Source organism: Anabrus simplex, chromosome 1 (genome assembly GCF_040414725.1).
Source record: "Anabrus simplex isolate iqAnaSimp1 chromosome 1, ASM4041472v1, whole genome shotgun sequence".
Taxonomy (NCBI): domain Eukaryota; kingdom Metazoa; phylum Arthropoda; class Insecta; order Orthoptera; family Tettigoniidae; genus Anabrus; species Anabrus simplex.
The window spans coordinates 566,905,939-566,930,676 of record NC_090265.1 but is presented as its reverse complement, the minus strand read 5'-3'; the positions used below and the strand labels follow the sequence as shown (position 1 = coordinate 566,930,676).

At 40.7% G+C, this 24,738-nt stretch overlaps 1 protein-coding gene across 2 annotated transcripts in view; it reads right to left on the bottom strand.

Moving 5' to 3' along the window:
* LOC136857150 (rhotekin) overlaps positions 1-24,738 on the bottom strand; it is a 471,474-nt gene that overhangs the window by 57,065 nt on the left and 389,671 nt on the right. For both annotated transcript variants that reach the window (XM_067135570.2, XM_067135568.2), the window contains exon 2: positions 13,469-13,662. In XM_067135570.2, the coding sequence (XP_066991671.1) occupies positions 13,469-13,662 (194 nt within the window). The remainder of the gene's footprint in view (positions 1-13,468; positions 13,663-24,738) is intronic.

The window sequence follows — 24,738 nt, the reverse complement described above, 5'->3', positions numbered from 1 at the left end:
ATTTCCTTTTACAATTTTGCTTTACGTCGCACCAACACAGACAGGTCTTATGGCAACGATGGGATAGATAAGGTCTAGGAGTGGGAAGGAAGAGGCCATGACCTCACTTAAGGTACAGCCCAACATTTGCCTGGTGTGAAAATGGGAAACCACGTAAAACCACCTTCAGTACTGCCGAATGTGGGGTTCGAACCCACTTTTATTAAGGCCACGGTCACTTTCTTCCCACTCCTAGCCCTTTCCCATCCTTCCGTCGCCGAAAACCTTCCAAGCGTTAGTAGGACGTTAAACAAGCAGAAAAATTATTATTATTATTATTATTATTATTATTATTATTATTAATATTATAATATTGTGTGGTTTTGCCTACCAGTGGCAGGCCTTCTGTAGTGGTGCCATGTAAGTGTTTTGAGTATTTCGACGCTCCGGTTCAGTGCTACTTAACAGCGAAGCGGAAATTTATTGGATAATTACCAAGGTTGAATTAATCTTGTCGGGTGAACACAAGAGTGTGTCAACAGTGGAAACATGTCTAGATTTCAGCCCACCTTATAAAACTTCGCTGCCTGGGCTCGGATCGACTCACGGACGTAGAATCACGAGAGGGACACTCGACCTTTGACCCATTGAAACAGCTCTCCTCGACCTCTAAATTAGTGGTCAGCTCTATTCCTGGCTGCCTTTGCCCCCAGAAATTAATATGGCCCACATGGATGTTGTACTGAATCCCAGGACCATATGTCTCTTCAGATATCTCACTACCTGAATCGAACCCACGTCGTTCCAGATGATCTAAGCACGCCTTTAGTGCCTCGATTAGTAATTATTTTTAAAAAGTAATGATTTGTATATAAACATGAAATGTCCTGTAATGTTTAGTTAAGCAAAGTATCAATCAACTTTCCATAAAAATAATATACAGTGAAACCTGCCTAAAGTGGCCACCAGTCGTTCTGCCGTTAGTACAGGTGATCGCTGTAAGTCACTAGAAAATACTGAAATAACGTGAAACCTTCCGTTAACAGTCATCTCAATAAATGGACATTTTTCTCTGTGATAGGAAAGGCCTAGGAATTGGAAGGAAGCGGCCGTGGCCTTAATTAAGGCACAGCCCCAGCATTTGCCTGATGTGAAAATGGGAAACCACGGAAAACCATTTTTAGGGCTGCCGACAGTGGGGTTCGAACCCACTATGTCCCGGATGCGAGCTCACAGCTGCGCGCTCCTAACCGCACGGCCACATCGCCCGGTAGAAGAGGATATCAGCGCAGGTTTTGTGGGAAAATCAATAGGTTCCAGATAAAAATGTCCATTTATTGAGATGAGTGTTAAGGGAAGGTTTCGCGTTAATTCAGTATTTTCCAGTGACTTACAACACTGCCAAGCCAGGATGAGTGTCGCAGACGATAGAGTTGTGGCTTTTTGAGACGAAGTTCGCTCAGTCTGGCGGTATCTGAAGGTGTCCAAACGAGCCAGCCTCATGTCGGCAGATTTACTTGCACGAAGAACTCATGAAGGGTAAAAGTTCTAGTAACTCAACTGCCTTAGACAACCGTAAAAAGAAGTTAAAGTGACGTAAAACCAACATTATTAATTAATTAATTTAATTAATTAATTGAAGGACATTAAACAAATAGCAAAAAGAGAAACATTATGAGGGGCATATAAAGTTGCCCCTGTCCTTATATACGAAATTCCTCCTCACTTACACATCAGATGGATAGAGACTGGTTGGTTTTCAGAAACTAGCTTCAAGCTTTCAAGCTTAAGATGACATTTTGCTTGCATGTTTACAGGAGATTTCTAGCATATTTGTCTTTTACGCGAATGATTTATCTTATATAAAACTCCCACGTGATTCTACTAGAGTAGAAAACTCTCTAACATGAAATATGTGCAAAAATGGAAATGGAAATGAAAAAAAAAACTTTTGCAAATCTTTTGGAATTTATGTACAAAAAACAGTAAGCTCTACTCCTGGCGTTCGCTGTCCATTCACGTGCTATGGAAACATTGCACATGAAGAATAAACCTACTAAGTTGGTTCAAACAAAGGAGTACAGTGTCTGAGCTCATCCAGAGAATAAATGATTCCATTTGACCTGCCGTGACCTCTGAGAGGGTCTCGCTCGCTCTTCCAGGAGCGCTTCTCTTGATAAACTGCGAGCAGCCGTGGGTATGTCACAACTTATCTACCCTTCCACTGGTTCCTGTAATGGCTCACATGATGTACGTTAATTATTCCCAACATTCCCAGACGAGTGATCCCTCCACTCGTGCAGTACACGATGTGAATAGACGCATATGCACCTGCTGTAGCTACTGCTGCTACTACCGCTGCGTTTCTACGAAAGCATTTTCTTTTTTTTTTTTTTTTTACTATAATGTCTAATGTTTCAAGTCATCACCAGTTACTGTAAGTGTTTTCGTTAATTAGTAACTACATTAGCGACTTGAGACAATTTTGATCTCCCCCCGTGAGAGAGAAAGAGAGTAGGGGTGGAGGTATAGTTGATATCCTGCATCTTTTGTGCCAGAATAACAAATTATTTGAGCCTAAGATTAGGACTTGTGCCACTAGCTGAATGGCCAGCGTTGTAGGCTTCGGTTCGATTCCCAGCCGATTCGGGGACTTAAAGTCACGTGTGGTTAATTCCTCTTACTCTAGGACTGGGTTGTGTGATTGTCTCTAGACACATCTCTTCGTAAATATATAACCCACCTCACTACCAACCACCATAGAAACACACCTTAGTGAATACATCCCTCCAAATTGGCTCGGCGCCAGGAAGGGCATCCGGCCATAAAATAGGGTGAAATCCACAAATTGCAGGAAAAGAAGAAGTATGAGGATAGATGCCATGGACTTAGGCTGAGGTATCATCACAACATATATTCTCGGATTGGGTGTCATTGAACTCAAGATAGCCGCTGTTAGAGCAAGGATTCGAAACTCGCATATCAAAGGATTAACACAAGCTCAAATTTTGATTTTTCTGGTTAATATCAGTAACCTAGAATATCATGATGCCGCCCACACGGTGGAGGGGTAGTGTGCCTGCCTCTTACCCGGAGGCGCCGCGTTCGATTTTTAGCTGGATCTGAGGTCCTTTCAACCTAAGTGATTACAATTGAGGAGCCATCTGAGGGTGAGATAGCGGCCCCGGTCTAGAAAGCCAAGAATAACGGCCGAGAGGATTCGTCGTGCCGACCACACGACACCTCGTAATCTGCAGGCCTTCGGGCTGAGCAGCGGCCGCTTGGTGGGTCACGGCACTTCGGGGCTGTTGCGCCATGGGGTTTGGTTTTAGATAATCATGGCCATCATCACCGTGCTGTAGTGTGAATTATTTTTTTTCTGGTAACATGAGTCAATATAGTAGACTATATTATTATTATTATTATTATTATTATTATTATTATTATTATTATTATTATTATTTTAAGAAGAGTGCGACTGGATAACAATCCCCTCGATGTGGTGTTTGTAGTATTGTGTGAACTAGGACTGGGAAGGAAACAGCATATTCAAATACCACTAGAAGAGCCGAATCGAACTTGCCAACTTGGGCTCAGTAGGCCATGTATGTCTGTATACGCTAGGTACAGTACCATCGGCATTCGTCTAGAGGGCGTCGGCCTCCGTACCGTAACGGTTATTGTAATCAGTTGCCGTCCTTGGGGGGGCCGGGTTCGATTCCTGGTACTGCCACTTATTTAAGAATGGCAGGAGGGCTGGTATGTGGTTGAAATGGTACATGAAGCGCGTGTGCCTGAAAATAGTTGCATCGCCTCGGGATAAGGATAGGAGTTTCGCCTCTGCCGTCCGCGGGGGTCCAGGCTCTCTTCCTGTTACATGCAGCTCACCTCCATCGGGGGTGCGCCTGAAAAGAGCTGTACAACCTTTACTATCTAGAGAGCGGGAGACAACGGAAAACTACTACTATGTCGACCGATCTCTCTTCTCAGTGACGATACAAGAGGCTGAGTGCACCCCGTTACAGTCTCTTAGATAAGTCAAATTCGTAGTAGTCTGAAATCGAATTGATCACGCACGGGAAGCAACTATGCTAACCATAGTCGAATTCTGTTATGCAATTCGTGAGGTAATGCATATCAAAATTGATTTTTAGATGTAATATGGTATGATATTAAAGTAATTTCGGGCCGATGACCTAGATGTTATGCTCCTTTAACCAAGCATCATCATTATAAAGTAATTTCAATTACGCATACTTTTAGGACACACTATTGTAACTAGACTGCTCATCTAATAGCTCAGGTGAGTACCAGAACTTTTCTTCCGCGAGGAGTTCTTTCCGAATGTAAAAGGGGTCGAGTAACACATTTCACTCATCTCTTGCACGGGAGGTCAAAAGTACGGGGAGCGTTACACGCCATAGTTCTCATTGGCCACAAGGTCAGAAATAATTCTTGTTATATTAATACAAACTATTCCATTCTGAAAAAAAATCTGACCTGGCTGAATTATCATTTAACCATGAAATGTGATGAATAAATAATTTATTAATTTGTATTTACAGTTTGATATATTTGTTAAGCTGTTCATCACTTCAGTATTTAGTACATACTGATCCATTTGTCAGTCAGATGGTCGTTGGCCTTTTGTTACCATGATCGCGAGTTCGATCTCGGTTGCGGTCAGTGGCATAGATACAGAGGTCAATGGCATAGATATAAAAATGCGAAAACTTCGTGTCGGCTTCTAACACCATAAATAACTCCTCCTGGGACAAAATTCCTATGCTGTCATGGCCGTCAGGAGTTAAAACGGAAGAAACATATTATTATTATTATTATTATTATTATCGAGGTGCCAGAATTTCGTCCTGCAGCAGTTCGTCTTACTCCTACTGTAGTATACGGCATCCGTACAACATCGCCATCCAGTTCTCTTGTTGGTTAGTCTCTTTACCTGGCTCCAGGCCTTTCCCACATTCCTGCATTTTTCTTCCAACGTCCTCTTCCTGGTCTTTCTCTGGAATACCACGCCTTCGAGCACACTGCTGATTCCAACCGACTGCTGATCTTAAGAGCGTCATATACATCGCCGGGCGAGTTGGTCTTGCGGTTAGGGACGCGCAGCTGTGAGCTTGCATCCCGGAGACAGTGGGATCTAATCCCACTGTCGGCTGGTGGTTTTCCATTTTCACACCAGGCAAATGCTGGGGCTGTACCTTAATAAAGGCCACGACCACTTCCTTCCCATCCCTAGGCCTTTCCTATCCCATCGTCGCCATAAGACCTATCTGTGTCGGTGCGACGTAAAGCAAATAAGAACAAAAAGTCATATCCATCGCTATTTCCGGACTTCGATTGGCTGTTGTACTGTTACCTCCCATAGGCCTACTTCTTCGCTAAATAGAACACCGGCCATCTTTTCTTGATAATTCGACAGGGGTTTATGAAGACTTTCAGCTGATTTGTAATCTTATGAGGAACTTTCCAAGTTTCGTTGCCATAAAGGAGACTGTAGTGACTTTACATTGGTACTGAAAAGTCAGATTTAGTTTCTCGATATGTTCTGATTCCTCCACACAGGGTACATTTTAACGTGCGATTATTATTAGTATTATTATTGTTGTTGTTGTTTAAAAGGGCCTGACAAGTAAGTCATCGGCCCCTATTTTAACAAATGTTCCGTTCGTTTTTCTTACCCGACTCTTAATATCCACCTCCGCCCCTTCGTCTGTGGTGACAATGCCACTAAGATTCGAAAAGGACACGTATGACCTGTCCAATATCCTGATCATAATCCCCGCCACCCCATGGCACTACAGCCCTGAAGAGCCTTAGCCTACCAAGCGACCGCTGCTCAGCCCGAAAGCCTGCAGATTACGAGGTGTCGTGTGGTCAACACAACGAATCACTTCGGTCGTTATTCTTGGCTTTCTAGACCGGGCCTAGTCATAATCAAGAACCTTATTTTTAAATAATTGAATTCACCGTTTTGCGTGCAAGTAATCTCTACCGACAAGAGGCTGGCGCACTTGAGCACCTTCGAATAATACTAGAGCCGGTTCGAACTCTGCAATTTGTGCTCAGCGCTGTACCGCCTGAAAAGCACAGACCGACTTCTTCTCCTTCTAATCACTAAACCCTTTCCTTTTTCGGTCACAGTAACAGCCCTGTCTACCGGCAAATATTTTACAAAATCTCCTCATTCCTTCGAGTCGTTCATTGTCTCTACCTGTAACCCCATGCAGAGCTACTGATGGATGAGACAGCCCAAGAGGGTGATTCCCTCACCTAAGCCTCTCCCTTTTTCAATCTGAGCTGAGACAGGGTAGGCAGAAGGCACTGATCAGATCACCGACTTTCAAGAAATGGATATGGGAATGATTTTAACTTCTTTTAGAAAATTTTAGTCTGAAATCCATACAGTGTTGCACGTTCATCCATGTGAGCTATTTCTACTACCTTAATATGGAAATGCCAAGAATGAAAAGAAATAACCCTTGATATTATTGCATGATGACGAAGGATTTGAAAATCTAAATGCTGCTGAAAAAACTGCATGTTCCATTCTTCGGATCAGAAAATTTCCGTCGAATTCCCTAAATTTATATCGGTAAGTACTCTATACAGGTCTTATGTATGAGAATGTACTGTATTTATATTCCTATACAGACTTATTCAAAAAAAAGTATAATCATTTTCCCTTGTGAAAAAGAAGTATGAGGAATTCTAGGAGAGTCAGCATATTACGTTTTTGGGACTGGTAATTTGGATATGAAAACAGCAATGCTCATCAGGAATGTCATCGATAGGACAAGGTTTACACATACGGTAGCCATATGTCACGGATTTTACGGACCATCCGCAATTTTATAGAGTAGGAAGAACGCCCGGGCCGAAAAACAAACGTCCGGTGTATTATAAGTTATTATTCAGAAGTTTTGAAAGTCAACTTCGCGTAACTTGCAAGCGTGACGGGAATCTTCGCTTTGACCCGGTTGTAAAATTGAAATGTATTTTGGTAGGCGAAGGTTACGAACTGTGAGAAAATGCCCAACAAAAAATGAGGAAAACTATTCCGAACTGCTTAAAATTATAGGGTATTCTTTCTCTGTTCCTGGTCAAAATGTGAATACAGAGAGCTTGTTAACCCAATGGACAGAAGAAAGCAATTAACACTAACATCTGTACAGGTAACGCTACAAGTACAACAGAATACGAAACCTGTAAGCTATTATTTCATACGCCCATTCAAATTCAAACCAAGTTTTCTTCTGCTTTTTGCTCTGGGAAGTACGAATAGGTATACAAATCCTTAGTGTATTGTAAAGAACACTTTTGTAATAATACATGTTTTGGTCATTAAATGAAGTTGATACAAACATACTGATGTTATTTTCTTATGATAAATGCTTCCTTATATGGGTAAATTATGCCCTAGTTTTGAACTTTTGGATTGTGTGAAGCGTACTTACCACGGTCCATCACATATTACGCATAACAGATAGGTACTGACCGGAAAAAGAGCCAATCATTACCATTCTTACAGATATTTTGTAAGAAATTGCGTAGTAATCCACTAAATGTATTGTTTCGAACCCCAAGAAATCGACTGGGAATCTCCTGGTATCGAAAGCGCCATGGGTTTTGGGTCTACTGACTGACAGCTGTCTTCTTGGAATGGGTGTCGTATAGTGGATGATGGAGTTGCGGGTGCGATCAGTGTCGGTCTTGGACCTGGTTTACAGGCATACGGCCATCCCGATGCCAAACCTATGTGGACGGATGTATTCACTGGCGCGTGTTCGTATGGTGGTTTGTAGAGTGATGTGGTGTATTGTGTTGATATGACGAGATGTGTATTGATTCAAATACATTCAGCTAGTCTCCGAGCCACAGGAATTAACCACATGCTGCTAAAACCAAAGACCCAACCGGAAATCCAACTCAATACCCTCTGAATAGAAGGTGGCGACGCTGACCACTCAGCCAAGGAAACGGACCTCAAGAGTCTGACAATGAGTGAAACTTATTAAACCAGTTTTAAATTCGGGACCACGACTAGGACTGAATTAGTAACCTCGTGAACGAACAACGCTAACAGTTACATTAGGGAAGAGGTTTTAAACTTCCAGTTATATTTTGATACATTGTCGGATTTGTAACATTAAGGCTTTGGCGTAGTGGAAATGTATTCATTCCAGAGGGTGTTAATATTTAAAGTGTGGAATAATCCTTGTAAATAACAAGCGAGTATGCCGCGTGGCTGTAAACTTGCATTCGGAATATGGTGACTTTGAATTTCTCCATCGGCAACCCTGAAGATTGTTTTTCCATAATTTCCTATTTTCAAACCAGGAAAAATGCTGTGGTTTTCCCTTAGAAATGCCATGACCGCTTCCTTCCCAGTCTTAACCTCTTCCTACCTCACTGTCGCCAAAAACCTATCCGAGTTGCCGCGACGCTAAACCGTTAGTAACAACAAAGGCCTTGTAAATTACAAGTAAGTTGGATTTTTCTTATAACATCTATTCGAGAAACGTAAAGCTGAAGGACTGAGTGACGGAGCTGAGTGCACCTCAAGATTCAAGCAAGTATTGGGACACACATAGAGAAGGCTGTAAACTTGCATTCGGAATATGGTGACTTTGAATTTCTCCATCGGCAACCCTGAAGATTGTTTTTCCATAATTTCCTATTTTCAAACCAGGAAAAATGCTGTGGTTTTCCCTTAGAAATGCCATGACCGCTTCCTTCCCAGTCTTAACCTCTTCCTACCTCACTGTCGCCAAAAACCTATCCGAGTTGCCGCGACGCTAAACCGTTAGTAACAACAAAGGCCTTGTAAATTACAAGTAAGTTGGATTTTTCTTATAACATCTATTCGAGAAACGTAAAGCTGAAGGACTGAGTGACGGAGCTGAGTGCACCTCAAGATTCAAGCAAGTATTGGGACACACATAGAGAAGTCATGTGGCTTACTGCCGAGCGTAGATGAAGAAACAGTGATTCTTAGGAACAATTAATTACACGTTTCTTGTTAAAATGACCTCCCTGAAATGATGACCAAATCAGTGGTGGAATCTGCCGGGCAATTATCGCGAACTCGATATATTGTGCGTCAGACATTTCATGTATTTTCCTCTATTTTTTAATGTTTCTCGGAAAGATTACAGAAAGGATTTTTAAACAAACTTAAGTGCTGGGTTTCTAAAAAAACGTGATGAAGCAGAAGCAGTAGAATCTGTAGTGAAGATATAGATTAAACAGACTTCTTATTACGCAACATTCTATGAACTATAATGAAGCCTTAACCGTGAAACTAGAATCTGGTGGTTACTTGGTTACTGTGAACCCTATTTACTGTTGTAAGTATTAAACAATAAATATTGTGCACTCAATCACACAAAAATTGGCCGGCAAAGAAATATTTAATTGTATAAATTCTCGCAAAGCGAGGATATTCGTAGACTGTGGATAGCCGATGGTAGAAAAGATGATACTTTTGAATACTACCACCTGCACAATATGTTCGTCCTATTTCAAACAAGAAGATTGTGAAAGACAGTCATCTTCTACGACGGCCAATTTTGTGCGGTTGAGTTTACAAAAGAGGTTTCAAGACTTCGTGTTGTTACATACTACCCTCTTACATATTTTATATTTATTTGGTTAAAATAATAATAATGAAATGAAATGGCGTATGGCTTTTAGTGCCGGGAGTGCCCGAGGACAAGTTTGGCTCGCCAGATGCAGGTCTTTTGATTTGACTCCCGTAGGCGACCTGCGCGTCGTGATGAGGATGAAATGATGATGAAGACGACACATACACCCAGCCCCCGTGTCAGCGAAATTAACCAATTATGGTTAAAATTCCCGACCCCGCCAGGAATCGAACCCGAGACTCCTATGACCAAACGCCACCACTCTAACCATTTAGCCATGGAGTCGAGCAATAATAATAATAATTGTACCGGGCGGTACACCTCCACGCCGCGAATTCAAATATTGCGCCAGTTGAAACCTCTCTACAGGAGAAACTCTGAACTTTAAAATCTGTATTAAATCAAAAGTTTCTCGGAAGATGTCTCTACTGTAAATTCTGAAGTGTTCTGAACTATGTCTATTTCGATTTATATTTGTTTGCTCTGTAGCCAGAAGTGTGGACATTCTCTTCTAGATGGCACTACTTAAGAACTATAACTGTGCACCCTAGTGCGAAGTGAAGGAACTGTTTTTTTTTTTTTTGAAGAAATTAGGTATTCATAAGTTTGTTCTTTGTTAAATTTCTTTTAGTCATTTTTTGGGTTGGCAGTATAACCCTTCTCTTTCCGCCAGTTTTGAATTTAACCAATCAGTAATTCCTGTAATTAATTTTCCTCCAATCATAGCCTTCTTCCTCTGGTTTCCATGTGTAATTCCTAGTCTACCAATAAAGTTGAAGGGGCGTGTCTTTTTCATTCTTGAAAGGTCTCGAATTTTCCACGAGGGTATAAAAACTGCTGATTTTCTGGTCTCGGGGCCACTTCAGTAACATCTTTCGCAGTGTGTGAACATATATAGCAGGGGGCGGGAAGCGCCTCTTTCTCCAAGCAGCAGTTCATCTACAAGGTAATGGCCTGTTAACATCTTCATTTCTTGCTAGCTCAGCAGTTTACCTCTCGGGGAGGGTTCGAAACCTTTAGTATGTAAACTACCCTTTTAAAATGTAAATTATTTTCTATCTATAAATTACAAATCTGTAAAGCGGGGATAGAGAGTGCTTCACCCTCTCGAACTCCCCTTCATTTTGAATTTGAGGTGACTATGTTTTCGTAACCGCTTTTCTCTTCCTTCTTAAAGTCTTAAACTTATTTGCCAACTAGTCACCTCCCTAGTATGGGATTAGCCCCTGTATAACTGGCCGAGTGCACCCTAGGTTTTAAGAAGTTTCATGTAGGAGTCCAAGCTACGCCTCCAGTCAATTTGGTGTTTTGGGCCATTTAATTAACCCAGAGTTTGTTTTCTTCATGTGAAGGCCCTGTAGGTAGGGTACAAGATACCCCCGTTTCACTGTTTGTGTGCCTTAATGGCAGTTAGGAATGAAGGTTGTTGTAGCCTTTGATAGGCTTGTAAAATTGAGAGCGGGTCTGCTCTTTTCATCTTAACATTGTAATTAGGAGCAAGTGCTCCTCGTACTTAGGGGTTTTCTGCCCTTTAGCTATTGTGGTGGTGAGCTGACAGCTCAGAAATTAATCTTGGGACTCGAAGCCCAAATCTTGTAACAATTGTAATTTCTTAAATTGTTTTCCTGCTACTTGCTACCTGTTACTCTGTTGTTGTTATCTGTTGATTTTGAAAAGAAAATATAACCTTTGTTAAAGTTTTAAATTAACTTTAATTTCGTAATTTGAGACCTATTCCCGCCCGCACCTTCTTTCACCTCTAACTACCACGGATAACTCCGTATCAATAATAATAATAATAATAATAATAATAATAATAATAATAATAATAATAACATGGCCGCAGTTACTATGTATAGGAATTTTGATTCTGACACCATTTAGCCTGTCTGCGAGTCAATTTCGAAAATTCCGTTTAACTCTACTGTATGACAAAGATACGGATTTCTATTGGGTGATCTACGGCTGCGTTTTAATTCATTTTGTCAGGTAAAACAAAAAATGAGTCGCCAGGCGTCTTTTGTATTCCGGTAGCGTGCAACAAGGAGTGACAAATGGACTTTCTTCTACTCTTCAAAATTAGCCTACTTTTGCCACTTGGCCAGCAGCTTCAAGTGGCAATAGACGAGACTTGCCTTTAATGTTGTCGATAAATTTCACTCTAGGTTTTCCTTTGTTCCTTCTACCTTCCATTTTCCCTTCGAACAGGTTGGTGCACCAGTCAGAATGACGAAGCAAGTGTCAAACGAAGTTATTTCTTCTTTTGCTCAAGGTTTCAACCAAGGTACGTGTCTCATTTGCTCCTTTGATAACGTTCTCGTGAGTGACTGTCAGTTCAAGGTATTCTTAATAGTCGACGCCAACACCACATCTCAAAGGCTTTGAGTTTCATCACTTCCCCTTTTCAAAACGGTCCATGTTTCCCAGCCATAGCTTACAACACTCCATTAAAAAACATTTCACGAAGTGTTTCGTACAATCACTCACTACTGATATGCATTTAGGGTAGTCGCCCAGGTGGCAGATTTCCTATCTATTGTTTTCCTAGCCTTCCCCTCCATGTGGATGGTCTTAGATGTTAGTAGAGGCTTTTTTTTTCTTTTTTTTTCTTTTTTAGAAAGTTCCCTTCGCCTATGCATTTACTTATCTCGTGCATTTTCCGTCAGATGTTATCAGACTTCCTAAATATCTGAATTCCTTTACTTGATCTAGTTTTCTCCATCCATCAGCACATTGGCAATTTGATAATTATCCCTTGTAAAGGTTCGTTCATATGATTTAGTACCTTTACCATATCGTGTTTAATTTTCAGGTATCAGTGCTATATCAACAGCAAATCGTATAGTACTGCACAGTTTGCCATTAACATGTATGCTCACAAGCGACAAAAACCAGCTTACTTTTCTTATTAAACTTATTTAATGCGACAAGCAGACACACTGTATTCTCAGACATGGAATTAAGGTATTAACTGGAATTAACTGAATAAAATAACGTATTCCGGGTTTTCTCTTTTCATCCGCGTTATAACCCAGGTATCGAGTCTGCGTGGTCCGATCCGTAGTAAACCGGTTCGAATCCTGTTGGTGGAATAAAAATCAGAATGTTGCCAGCAAGGTACGAGAGGCGGTGTTTTACAATTTCTCAACACTAGGTTGCGTGTCAAAAGCCAGGGTTTAACTCCGAACCTCTCCAATGTGCTCATATGAAGTGAGGGCACATGACTCTGTTGATGATGATTCATCCGTCGGATGGGAACGTTAAGCTTCGAGCAGACCCTCCGGTGTTATTCGACAGGAGTAGGCTATGTGCCAACACCGTGTTTCATCCTCTCCCACCTCGTTAGAATTACTAGGCCTCCCCGGAGACCACATACCACATCCGCATAATAACACAATTCCTCAACAGACGTGCACTATTGATCGAATATTGCCGTTGAAAGTGGTGTTACATTGTTGTTCTGCATTTTCAAGACGGTAGAGGTAATGTAGGTAATACAACTGCAATTGTTGTTCCTTAGCACCCTTATCTCTTCCACAACAATGCGCTGAGATGTTATGCAGGAACATGACAAATTAATTGTGCATTTTAACATACATTGCAATGCCATCTTCAGCATTTTTTGTATTGGACGCAGCCGCCCGTCAGTTAACTTCGGCTCCACAGCAAGTGACTATGCTACGATTTTCATTAAACAGCAAGTAGTCTATAAGATGAGTTTTCAATACGAAAGGGAACAATAAGTCTAAAACCCTCCCTTTTCAACATACTGGACCGTCAAAAAACAACTGCTAAATACGCCACTCAACAAGAATGATACGTACCCCATGGGCCGACTTGGTGGTTCTTTCTTCCGACGCTGTAACTCCGCCATGTATGCCGACATTCGTTCGTTGGATGTCAGCAGATTTTTGGCAGCCTCCATGGTCTGAGTTTGGTGCCGGCACGCAGCCAAGAGTTTGGTCGTTCCTTCCCTCATCTTGATCTCCAGGTCTATCTTCTGTTCCAAGTCATACTCCTGCAACAAGAAACACAAAAAGCACATGTGAGAAAAGTAGCTTTTTAAATCCTTTCTATATAAATGTCAGTCTAACTATTGAAAAAGATAGGGAATCTCACCATTTGGAAATGTTTTCTGAGGTGAGGTCCCAATAATATTTCGGTTTTCCACAAAGATTATGTTAAAACAAAACCCGTGAGAGTTGAAGATTCCCAACACTGTATATTTGAAACTCCTATATTCAAGATATTCAGAAGAACTACTGAGCGACGGCTTATCTCTTTATTATATAATAAACAGGACAAAAATAGGGAGACCCTAACAGTTTCAAGGCTGGCAAAGATGGACGTCACCCTAACAAACATTTTCGTAACTATCCATCTCTGCACCCAGAAAGATATCATGTTGTTGCTGTTCCCTGGATGATAATCGTGCCGAAGATTTTTTCGTGACTAAGGCTCAAATGAAATAACGAATATTCCATTGATCTGATGTGTATGATTACGTAGATACAGTCGTAGCGTTACCAGAATAAGTAAACGTTGTCTTTAGGTACTGATACTAACTGAACTGAATGGTTTAGATGGAAATAATACTGGCTTTGTGAGTCCAATGTGGTGGGTTCGATCCCGGTTCAGTCTTGTTGTATCTGAAGCTTTCAAATACGCCAGCCTTGTGTCGGTAAATTTACTGGCACGTAAAAGAATTTCTGCGGGAATACAGTATATCCCGGCAACTCAGCATCTCCTAAATCCGTAAAAGTAGTAGTAGCCGGGAAATAATAATAATAATAATAATAATAATAATAATTTAAAAAGGCATTTTATATTTTTATATTTTAAAAATTTAACAAAATTATTTTAAATTATTATTATTATTATTATTATTATTATTATTATTATTATTATTTAGCACTATCTTTAGCTATGAAAGACTAAATGCGAGTTTGTGACTGGAATTTCGCTTGCTATTATTTCCTTAAGACAGTGAATACTGAAGTTCAAGGGGTGAGTGGGGAGAGAAGAGTTAACGAGGTTGTCGAGTGTGTTGTGTTCTTAACAACACACCCACTAAGAACACAAGTTGAGAAGGGAGAATGGAACAAGTTAGCACTAAACTTATGCTTCGTAAGAGATCGCTGTATAGCAGTAAATCAAACTCGCTCTGTCAGATAACGTAAATAATGTATTATTCGAGTACAACGCTTTGTAGAAAGTGAAAGATGCATAACCGCGACTGTTCCCATACAGGGTCTTCATCAGAAAGAAATTTCGGTAAAGTGGAGTAGTGAATTACAAACTGAAATTGTACGATTGAAACATGTATGTCTAATCACTTTCTTGCTCATGTACTGTTTAGAGACAATTTAAGCGAGCATAAATAAGGAAAAAAATAGCAGGAGACACAATCGCTCAGTTAATTTTGCAATACTGACCTAAAGATATATTTCTCTTCATACCGTTCAAGTTCATAGCAAAAAAACAATTTCCCCTACAAGAACTTCGATAACTGATAATCTTACTAATTACACTGCTAACGAGGATTTCAAGACGCAGTAAAGTTCTGCGAAGAATATATCTGGTGCTAGTTCTGATATCTTCTATTCTTCGAAGTACAATAAAGAATAGTTTCATTATATTGCCTTCCCTGCATTAATTAAATCCCACTATAACTTAGGCTTCTGCTTACCAAGAAATTCAAATGACCATCCGGTCATTACAGGAATATTAACAGATATTTTAAGTGGCATTCAGTCCAATAGATAATACAGCCAGTTCTGCCTCGGGAGGTCAACTGAGTAGAGGGGAGTTCAATTCCCTCCTCAGCCGTCCTCGAAGTGGCTTTCCGTGTTTCCCACTTCTCCTCCAGGCAAATGCCGGGATGGTACACGGCCACGACCGCTTCATTTCCTCTTCCTTGTCTATCCCTTCCAATCTTCCCATCCCCCACAAGGCCCCTGTCCAGCATAGCAGCCGAGGCCGCCCGGGCGAGATACTAGTTCTCCTCCCCAGTTGTATGCCCCAACCTACTCACGTTCCAGGACACTGCCCTTGAGAGGACAGAGGCAGTATTCCCCGCTGAGTCCGAGGGAAAAACCAACCCTGGAGGGTAAACAGATTAAGAAAGAAAGAAAGAAAGAAAGAAAGAAAGAAAGAAAGAAAGAAAGAATATTATTATTATTATCGAGCAGAGTGGCCGAGACGAGTGGGTTCGAATCTCACCGTCGGCGTTCCTGAGAATGGTTTTTTGTGGCTTCCCATTTTTTTTAATTTGCTAGCTGCTTTACGTCGCACCGACACAGATAGGTTTTATGGCGACGATGGGACAGGAAAGGCCTAGGAATGGGAAGGAAGGGGTCGTGGCTTTAATTAAGGTACAGCCCCAACATTTTCCTGGTGTGAAAATGGGGAACCACGGAAAATCATTTTCAGGACTGCCGACATTGGGGCTCGAACTCACTATGCAAGCTCACAGCTGCCCGCCTCTAACCGCATAGCCAACTCGCCCGTTATTATTATTGATAGATAGGCCATACATCCTTGGCTGAATGTTCAGCGTAGTGGCCTTCGGATCAGAGGTACCCGGGTTCCATCCTCGACCAGTTTGGAGATTTCAGCCGCGCCTGGTTAATTCCTTTAGCTCGGGAAATATATATAAGAGATGGCACTAGCGGCCAACATAGAAACACGCAATAGTGAATATATTCCCCTACATAGCCTTGGCGTCAGAAAAGACTTCTGGCCGTAAAACTGGGCTTAATCGACATCATATGCCGACCCCAGGCAATTAGCCTTTATCCCACAGGAGTTCTTTAACGTGCCGGAAGGCAACGACATGGAATTGTCGTATTTAAATCCCCTTTCATGCCACCGACCTCAGGAATTAATGTTCATTCTCAGCATTCGACAGGTATGAAAAATCCATCTTCCAGACTGCTGACGGTCTAATACAAGCTTGCAACTACTCGTACCACAGAGTTCAGTAAACACGAATTATTACAAAACCAATGAACGGCAGTATTCCATGAGAATATGTAGCATGTATCTGAGTTCTGAATGGAGATAATCTCAAAGGTTTCTTCAAGCGAGGAACATGACATACGGTCGAGAACCTCCATTATCACACTGGCGTGACATTCTCTGATAAAACTCAACTTCGGTTATAGCTTGTAATAGCATTTGGACCGCTCGACTGCATCTCACTGCAGCTTCCATTGCGCTATTCTATTAGTGAAAACTGAGTGAGAGCAAATACAATCCACCTACACAGAATATCGGGTTGGACAAACACAACACTGTGCTGAGGTTCTCCTCGTTTCCATTCACCTGGTCGGCATTAGAGTAGGCCACCAATATTTAAAGTGGAAGTTATATTTTTAGTACCAGACACTTTTAATTTTTTTTTAACGGAGAACACGTCTCTTGGGAGGACCTACTTGATCAAAACCGACAGACGGACAGCACTATCAACAGCCATAGACAGCAAGCGTATACTCTGTCGTGGTTTTTTTTTTTTTGCTAGTGGTTTTACGTCGCACCGACACATATAGGTCTTACGGCGACGATGGGATAGGAAAGGCCTAGGAGTTGACCACCAGCGGTTGCCGACGGGCCTCCGTTTTTACGTACTGGCTTAGGTTTCAGCATTTTGCGGAGTCTGTTACCTATAGTTTAAACTATTTTCTATCAAATATTTTGGTCCACTTTTACGATCATTGTAACCATGAAAACAACCTATATACTGTACACAATTGTCAAGATGGTGCGCCCATGACTTGAAAAAATTTCTCAACATTTATACTGAGATTCATTATATGATGTGCGACATGAGTGACAAGCCCTGAGAATTATAATTCTCGATAATTATAGCAGTTTCTTTTATGCATCGCGTATTTCCTTGATCATTTGTAATAGTTACGAAGCTTCGGATCAAACAAATACATTCAATAATATTTATATTTGTGGTACTATCTGGCGGAAGTATACTTACACTAAACCTGCAGCTTTGTGAAGGGAGCAGGTATATCTAGGTGGGAATGAAGGGAAAACATGGTAGCAAACGATCTTAGAGGTCGACGCTAATTAGGAACTAATATTTAGAGGCCCCCATGAAGAAAAGAAGAAGATGATACACTATAATTCCAAACATGACAAATAATTTCTATGTACTTAAGTAAATATACCAGTGATATAAATATCTAATGAAGTCAGTCACACCGATAGTTGGAGTAACTAAAGCCAGTTTCTGATAACCCGTACAAAGACGGGGTACTTCCGCTAGTGGCAAATTTAATATGGGAAGGGCAGCTGATTCAGAAGGTGGTGGAACCAACTAGAGGGAAGAATATTCTAGATATGTTGCTGGTGAAACCAGATGGGCTCTATAGAGAAACCGAAGTGATAGATGGTATTAGTGATCATGAAGCTGTTTTTGTCGTAGTTCAAAATAAATGTGAAAGAAAGGAAGATATTAAAATTAGGACTATAGGCAGTACCATATGGCTGATAAAACAGGCATGAGGGAGTTTTTAAAAAGTAACTATGATCGGTGGAAAACGGTAAATAAAAAATGTAAACAGACTCTGGGATGGGTTTAGTACAATTGTTGAGGAATGTAAAAATATCTTTGTACCTTTAAAGGTGGTAAGGAATGGTAAAGATCCACTATAACAGAGAAGTAAAGAGACTAAGAAGGAGGTGCAGGTTGGAAAGAAATAGAAATGGCTGTGGAGTAAGGATAAGTTGAAGGAACTTACTAGGAAATTGAATCTAGCAAAGAAGTCAGCTAAGGATAACATGATTGCAAGCATAATGGGCGGTCATAAAAATTTTAGTGAAATGTGGAAAAGTATGTATACGTACTTTAAGGCAGAAACAGGTTCCAAGAATGACATTCCAGGAATAATTAATGAACAAGGGAAGTGTGTATGTGAGGATCTTTAAAAGGCAGAAGTATTCAGTCAGCAGTATGTACAGATTGTTGGTTACAACGATAATGTCCAGATAGAGGAGGTGACTAATACTAAAGAATTATTAACATTTACCTATGATAACAATGACATTTACAGTAAGGTACAAAAGTTGAAAACTAGAAAAGCGGCTGGAATTGATAAAATTTCTAGGAATATACTAAAGACGATGGGTTGGGATATAGTACTATATCTGAAGTACTAATTTGATCGTTTGCACGAAGGAGCTGTAGCAAATGAATGGAGAGTTGCTATAGTAGCCCCTGTGTATAAAGGAAAGGGTGATAGACAAAGCTGAAAATTACAGACCAGTCAGTTTGACATGTAAATTTTGGAAAAGCATTCTTTCTGATTATATTATACATGTTTGCGAAATTAATAACTGGTTTGATAGAAGACAGTTTGGGTTTAGGAAAGGTTATTCTACTGAAGCTCAACTTGTAGGATTCCAACAAGATATAGCAGATAACCTGGATTCAGGAGGTCAAATGGACTGTATCGCGATTGACCTATCTAAGGCATTTGAAAGGGTCAATTATGGGAGACTACTGGCAAAAATGAGTGCAACTGGACTAGAAAAAAGAGTGAGTGAATGGGTGGCTGTATTTCTAGAAAATGGACCTCAGAGAATCAGAGTAGGCGAAACTTTATCTGTTCCTGTAATAATTAAGAGGGGAATTCCTCAAGGCAGTATTATTGGACCTTTATGTTTTCTTATATATAAATCAATGATACGTGTAAAGAAGTAGAATCAGAGATAAGGTTGTTTGCAGATGATGATATTCTGTACAGAGTAATAAATAATTTACAAGATTGTGAGCAACTGCAAAATGACCTCGATAATGTTGTGAGATGGGCAGTAGGCAATGATGATAAAAGGGGTTAAAAGTCAGGTTGTGAGTTTCACAAATAGGAAAAGTCCTCTCAGTTTTAATTACTGCGTTGATGGGGTGAAAGTTCCTTTTGGGGATCATTGTATCTAGGTCTTAATATAAGTAAAGATCTTCATTGGGGTAAACACATAAATATGATTGTAAATAAAGGGTACAGATCTCTGTACATGGTTTTGAGGGTATTTAGGGGTGGTTGTATGGATGTAAAGGAGAGGGCATATAAGTCTGGTACGAACCCAACCAGTATAAGGTTCCAGATTATAGGATCCTCGCCAGGATTACCCGATTCAAGAACTGGAAAAAGTCCAAAGAAAAGCATTTCGATTTTTTCTGGATGATTTCCGACAAAAGAGTAGCGTTAAAAAAGTGTTGCAAAATTTGGGCTGGGAAGACTTGAGAGAAAGGAGACGAACTGCCCGACAAAGTGATATGTTACGAACTGTCAGTGCAGAGATGGTGTGGAATGACATCAGTAGACGAGTAAGTTTGAGCGGTGTCTTTAAAAGTAGAAAAGATCACAATATGAAGATAAAGCTGGAATTCAAGAGGACAAATTGAGGCAAATATTCGTTTATAGGAAGGGAAGTTAGGGATTGGAATAACTTACCAAAGGAGATGTTCAATAAATTTCCAATTTCTTTGCAATCATTTAAGAAAAGGACAGCAACATACAGGGAATCTGCCACCTGGGCGACTGCCCTAAGTGAAGATCAGGACTGACTGACTGACTGACTGACTGACTGACTGATTTATTTATTAAATTTTATACTAAGGAATATTAAATATCGCCGAGCAAGTGGCTATGCGATTTGGGCGTAGCTGTTAGCCGGGAGATATTAGGTTAGAACCCCACTATCGGCATCCCTGAAGATGGTTTTCCGTGGTTTCCCATTCTCACACTGGGCGAATGTTGGGTCTGTACCTTAATTAAGGCCAAGGCCGTTTCCTTCTCATTCCTAGCCCTTTCCTATTCCATCGTCGCCATAAGCCCTGTATGCGTCGGTGCGACGTCAAAAATAAAATATCTTCTGATTTACGTTGTACGAACGAACGAACAATGCTTTAGAACGTACCAAACTCTATCACATAGGTTATTAAAACACTAAAAAATTACGCTGAGTGAATAATGGAGAAAAAGTTGTTATAATAGTGTTATTAAGAAAGGTACCTTGAAAGTAAACGAACTATTAAGTACGTTGAGTATTTTAACAACCGACTGTGTTCTCTTCCTTCTATATACCTATGTCCAGTTCCAGAAGAACAGGTTATCTGAGGAAAATATTCAACGTTTCTTCCGACATGGATAAGCTTACAACACTTCTGTTGATAAATGACCTTCAATATTCGTTTAGGAACTACTTAACGTTGGAAGTATACTGGTTCTTATGCAGTAAAATGAAGAAAAACTCCCCGGAATCCTTCGAGCAAGATAGTAGACAAGTTGAGATATCGTAGTTCTGTGTTAGAGATCATTTTCCTTAACTATGCTCACATATTTACCTGTTTCCGAACCAAAGTACACGCTTAACAAGTTACACATATTCATCATAAAATCTATCTTATAATTTTCACCATCGCGATTACCTTGTCCTTAGTAGGCTGTCTCCGTGCTACCAGAAACTCTCCTGTTCACACTCATTTACTAAGCTCCATTTCGTGCATCCTGTGACTATGAGTTTAATAGCTAGAGTAATTACTCATCCTACCCCACGCCAGTGGTTCAATAACGGTAATTCGAACCCTATATTTCAATTTTGTACCAATTACTAAGTCACGGATGGAGACTAATTATAACAAATGGTCATAGACCTCCCACGGTACACTGTTCAATAACTCACCTGAGAAATTGGATTCAGGCACTCAGAGTACAGGAAACGTGAATACGTATCACTGCGGTACAACCTGAGGCTTAGTCAAAAGTAGCGGCTCTCGTCATCAGGGGGTTGGTTGTTCTCCATCTGATTATTATTAATTAAAGTGAATTTAAATGTATGTGATAGCACATTATTCTAAATACTTCCTAATTATTTCTTTTAAAGAATACTGAATAAGAATTACTACTGGAAACGAAGGAACGCCGTTCACAGGTGAAGTATCATCATGGAGATGAAGTGAATGTCTACGAACATCAAGACTGAAATGCAACTTCTTTTCCACAGATCTCACGACGATTACTGTACTCTGTTGAGCAAACATCGTACCTTGAAAGAGACACTGAGGAATGATTATCAAACTTCAACTTCAATAGGCTGGTCACGTCGCCTACTTGCCTAACACACGCCCCTCAAAGCAGGTGATGTATTCTTAACTGAAGGATGGACTACTCAAAAGCGAGCATAGCGATACAAGGACGTTGTAAAGACTAAACCAAAGAAGCACCAAACCTACTTCAGCAACTAGGAGGATGCAGCGCCTGATCGGTCGACATGACGGCGCGACGTATCATCCACTGGGACCCTCAACATTTCGAACAACAGCGACGGACGCATCAGTCTAATAAAAGAGATCAAAGAAAGCAACAATAAAATCAGAAGAACTGACTGCCGGGTTCTAGAACAACTAGGAACTTTGCTAGATCTGACGTACCAGCCAGCACTGAGGCAGAGCTTGTGGTTCTACAATATTTCTCTCTTCAGCCATCTAAGAACTCATTGTCGGCAACACTTATAAGCCTACACAGGGAAGACGATACATATATTTGTCAGAGAGTGAATGTGTACGATGATGACTTTGAACGGTTTATATTAGAGCGATCTTGTAATAATTACTAGCAATTTACCAAACATCTGTTTACGGAATTAATGCCCAATAAATAATAATAATAATAATAATAATAATAATAATAATAATAATAATAATAATACCGCTACGTAGCGCGGCTGGTTAGTCGCTTGTCTTCTATGTTCAAGGTTGTGGGATCGAATCTCAGAGTAGCCGATTGTCATTTAAGGGTGACAAAAGCAACATCAAGTATTGTTTGTATGGCTACACTACATTAGTAAAATATAAAGGCCGAAGAATTTTGTTCGCATCGGTTTCTTTTTTCAAAAGATTACTCATGATAATTGTAATAAATACCTTAATACTGATTTTTTAATTATTCTTTAAACCTATTATTGAGAATTACACTTACTTCTGTATTGTGAGTTATCTACGATGGGGCAGGAAAGGGCTAGGAGTGTAAAGGAAGCGGCCGTGGCCTTAATTAAAATACAGTCCCAGCATTTGCCTGGTGTGAAAATGGGGAAACTACGGATAACCATCTTCAGAGCTGCCAACAGTGGGGTTTGAACCCACTATCTCCCGAATACTGGATACTGGCCGCACTTAAACGACTGCAGCTATCGAGCTCGGTGTGAGTTATCTTGAACGAATGTTTACGTAACATAGTAGATTATCGGCTCTTTTCCTATGTTGAAAGTTCCGGGTTCCAACATATTAATGTGAAAGACCTGTGTCTGCTGATTTACTGTGCTTGCGTCTAGGTAAAAAGTTGTATCATAAGATTGTAGTACATTCAGAAAGCAGAAAAAAGGATAAAAATATACACTGGATGACATGTCTCAGTGACGCACTTTGAACCCCCTTATCCCTCACAAGTGCAGATCGTGCAGTGAATCCGTTCTGTATTAAGCTCTCCGGGCGTCTGCTCTGTGTGTTTCTTTTATCATTGTCCAGGTCATGATTCATGCATCCTTACTCTGTTGTCGTGAAATCCAGACCAAGCTTTTAAGAGAAGCATTGGAAGTGAGTGAGTAGACGCCTTTATGAGTTGCAAGCCGCTTCTTGATGTATTGCCGCGAGCTGAAACGAACAAGAAATGCACTGTACTGGGACACGTGGTGTACGGCACACAACAAACACACACTTCACTTGTTTCATATATCCGGGTGGTGAAGTAGTCAGAAGTGTCAGGTGATGTACATTACTGTGTCGTCCCGTTTTCCGAGATCTGTTCGATTTGATACAATACGGTAAATTGTCACCCCTGTTAAGTATCCTAACTTCGTAGGTATAAACACTCGGAACACATGTTCTGTTACGATAAGAACGAAATAACTACAGTAAAGCGATGACTGCGTGTTATTTATTCCTACTTGTTTAACGCTGCACAAGCACATAGATTATCGGCGATGGAAGGATGGGAAAGGGCTAGGATTGGGAGGTACCGGCCGATGCCTTACTTAAGGTACAGCCCCAGCATTTGCCTGGTGTGAAAATGGGAAACCACGGAAAATCATCTTCGAACCCATTATCTCCCGGATGCAAGCTCACAGCTGCGCGACCCTAACCGCACGGCCAACTCACCCGGTTAAAAATACAGTGCAATGTCGGAGGAAATTTGTTCGCAGTAGTTGTTTTGAATATTAGTCCGACTCATTGGCTGAATGGTCAGCGTTGAGGCCTTCGGTTCAGAGGGGGCCGGTTTCGATCCCGGCCGGCTCGGGGATTTTATCGCGTCTGATTCATTCTTCTGGCCCGGGGACTGGGTGTTTGTGTTTGTCCCAACACTTTCCTCTTTATATTCAGACAACACACTACACTACCAACCACCAGAGAAACACGCAATAGTAATTACATCCTTCCATATAGGGTTGGCGTCAGGAAGGGCGTCCTGACGTAAAACATGGCCAAATCAACATGTGCGGCACAGTTCGCACCCGCGACCCCACCGATGTGGAAAAAGCGGAGGAAGAAGTTGTTGTTTTTAATATTAATCATTATAACTACATCTTAATATTCATCATTTGTATTCTTTTTATTGATCAGCGGCTCGTTTCTTATGTTGAATGTTCAGGCATATAATGTAGGATGAAATACAATTTTATACCGCGATCATACAGGTTAGCAGACAAGGATATTTGCAAAGCATACGTGAAAACGATTTTTCGGACATAATGAATGTACTATGACGATACGTTGCAAAACGCAATACCTCCACATAAATACAGTAAGTAAGGACACCAGTCCGTAATTGACGAACAAAGTCACTCGTGTGCAGTGAGTACGTATTTTACAAACATTCGCCACGCGTGCTACTTAAAACAAAATGGGAAACACTGACTTTCGTCCTTCTGGACAATCAAAGGACGTTGCCAACTGTACCACATTGCAGCAAATATACTTCCTATACATCCCTAACGTTTCAGTATAACTTTTCCTTACACCCTGAAGATAATAATAATAATAATAATAATAATAATAATAATAATAATAATAATAATAATAATA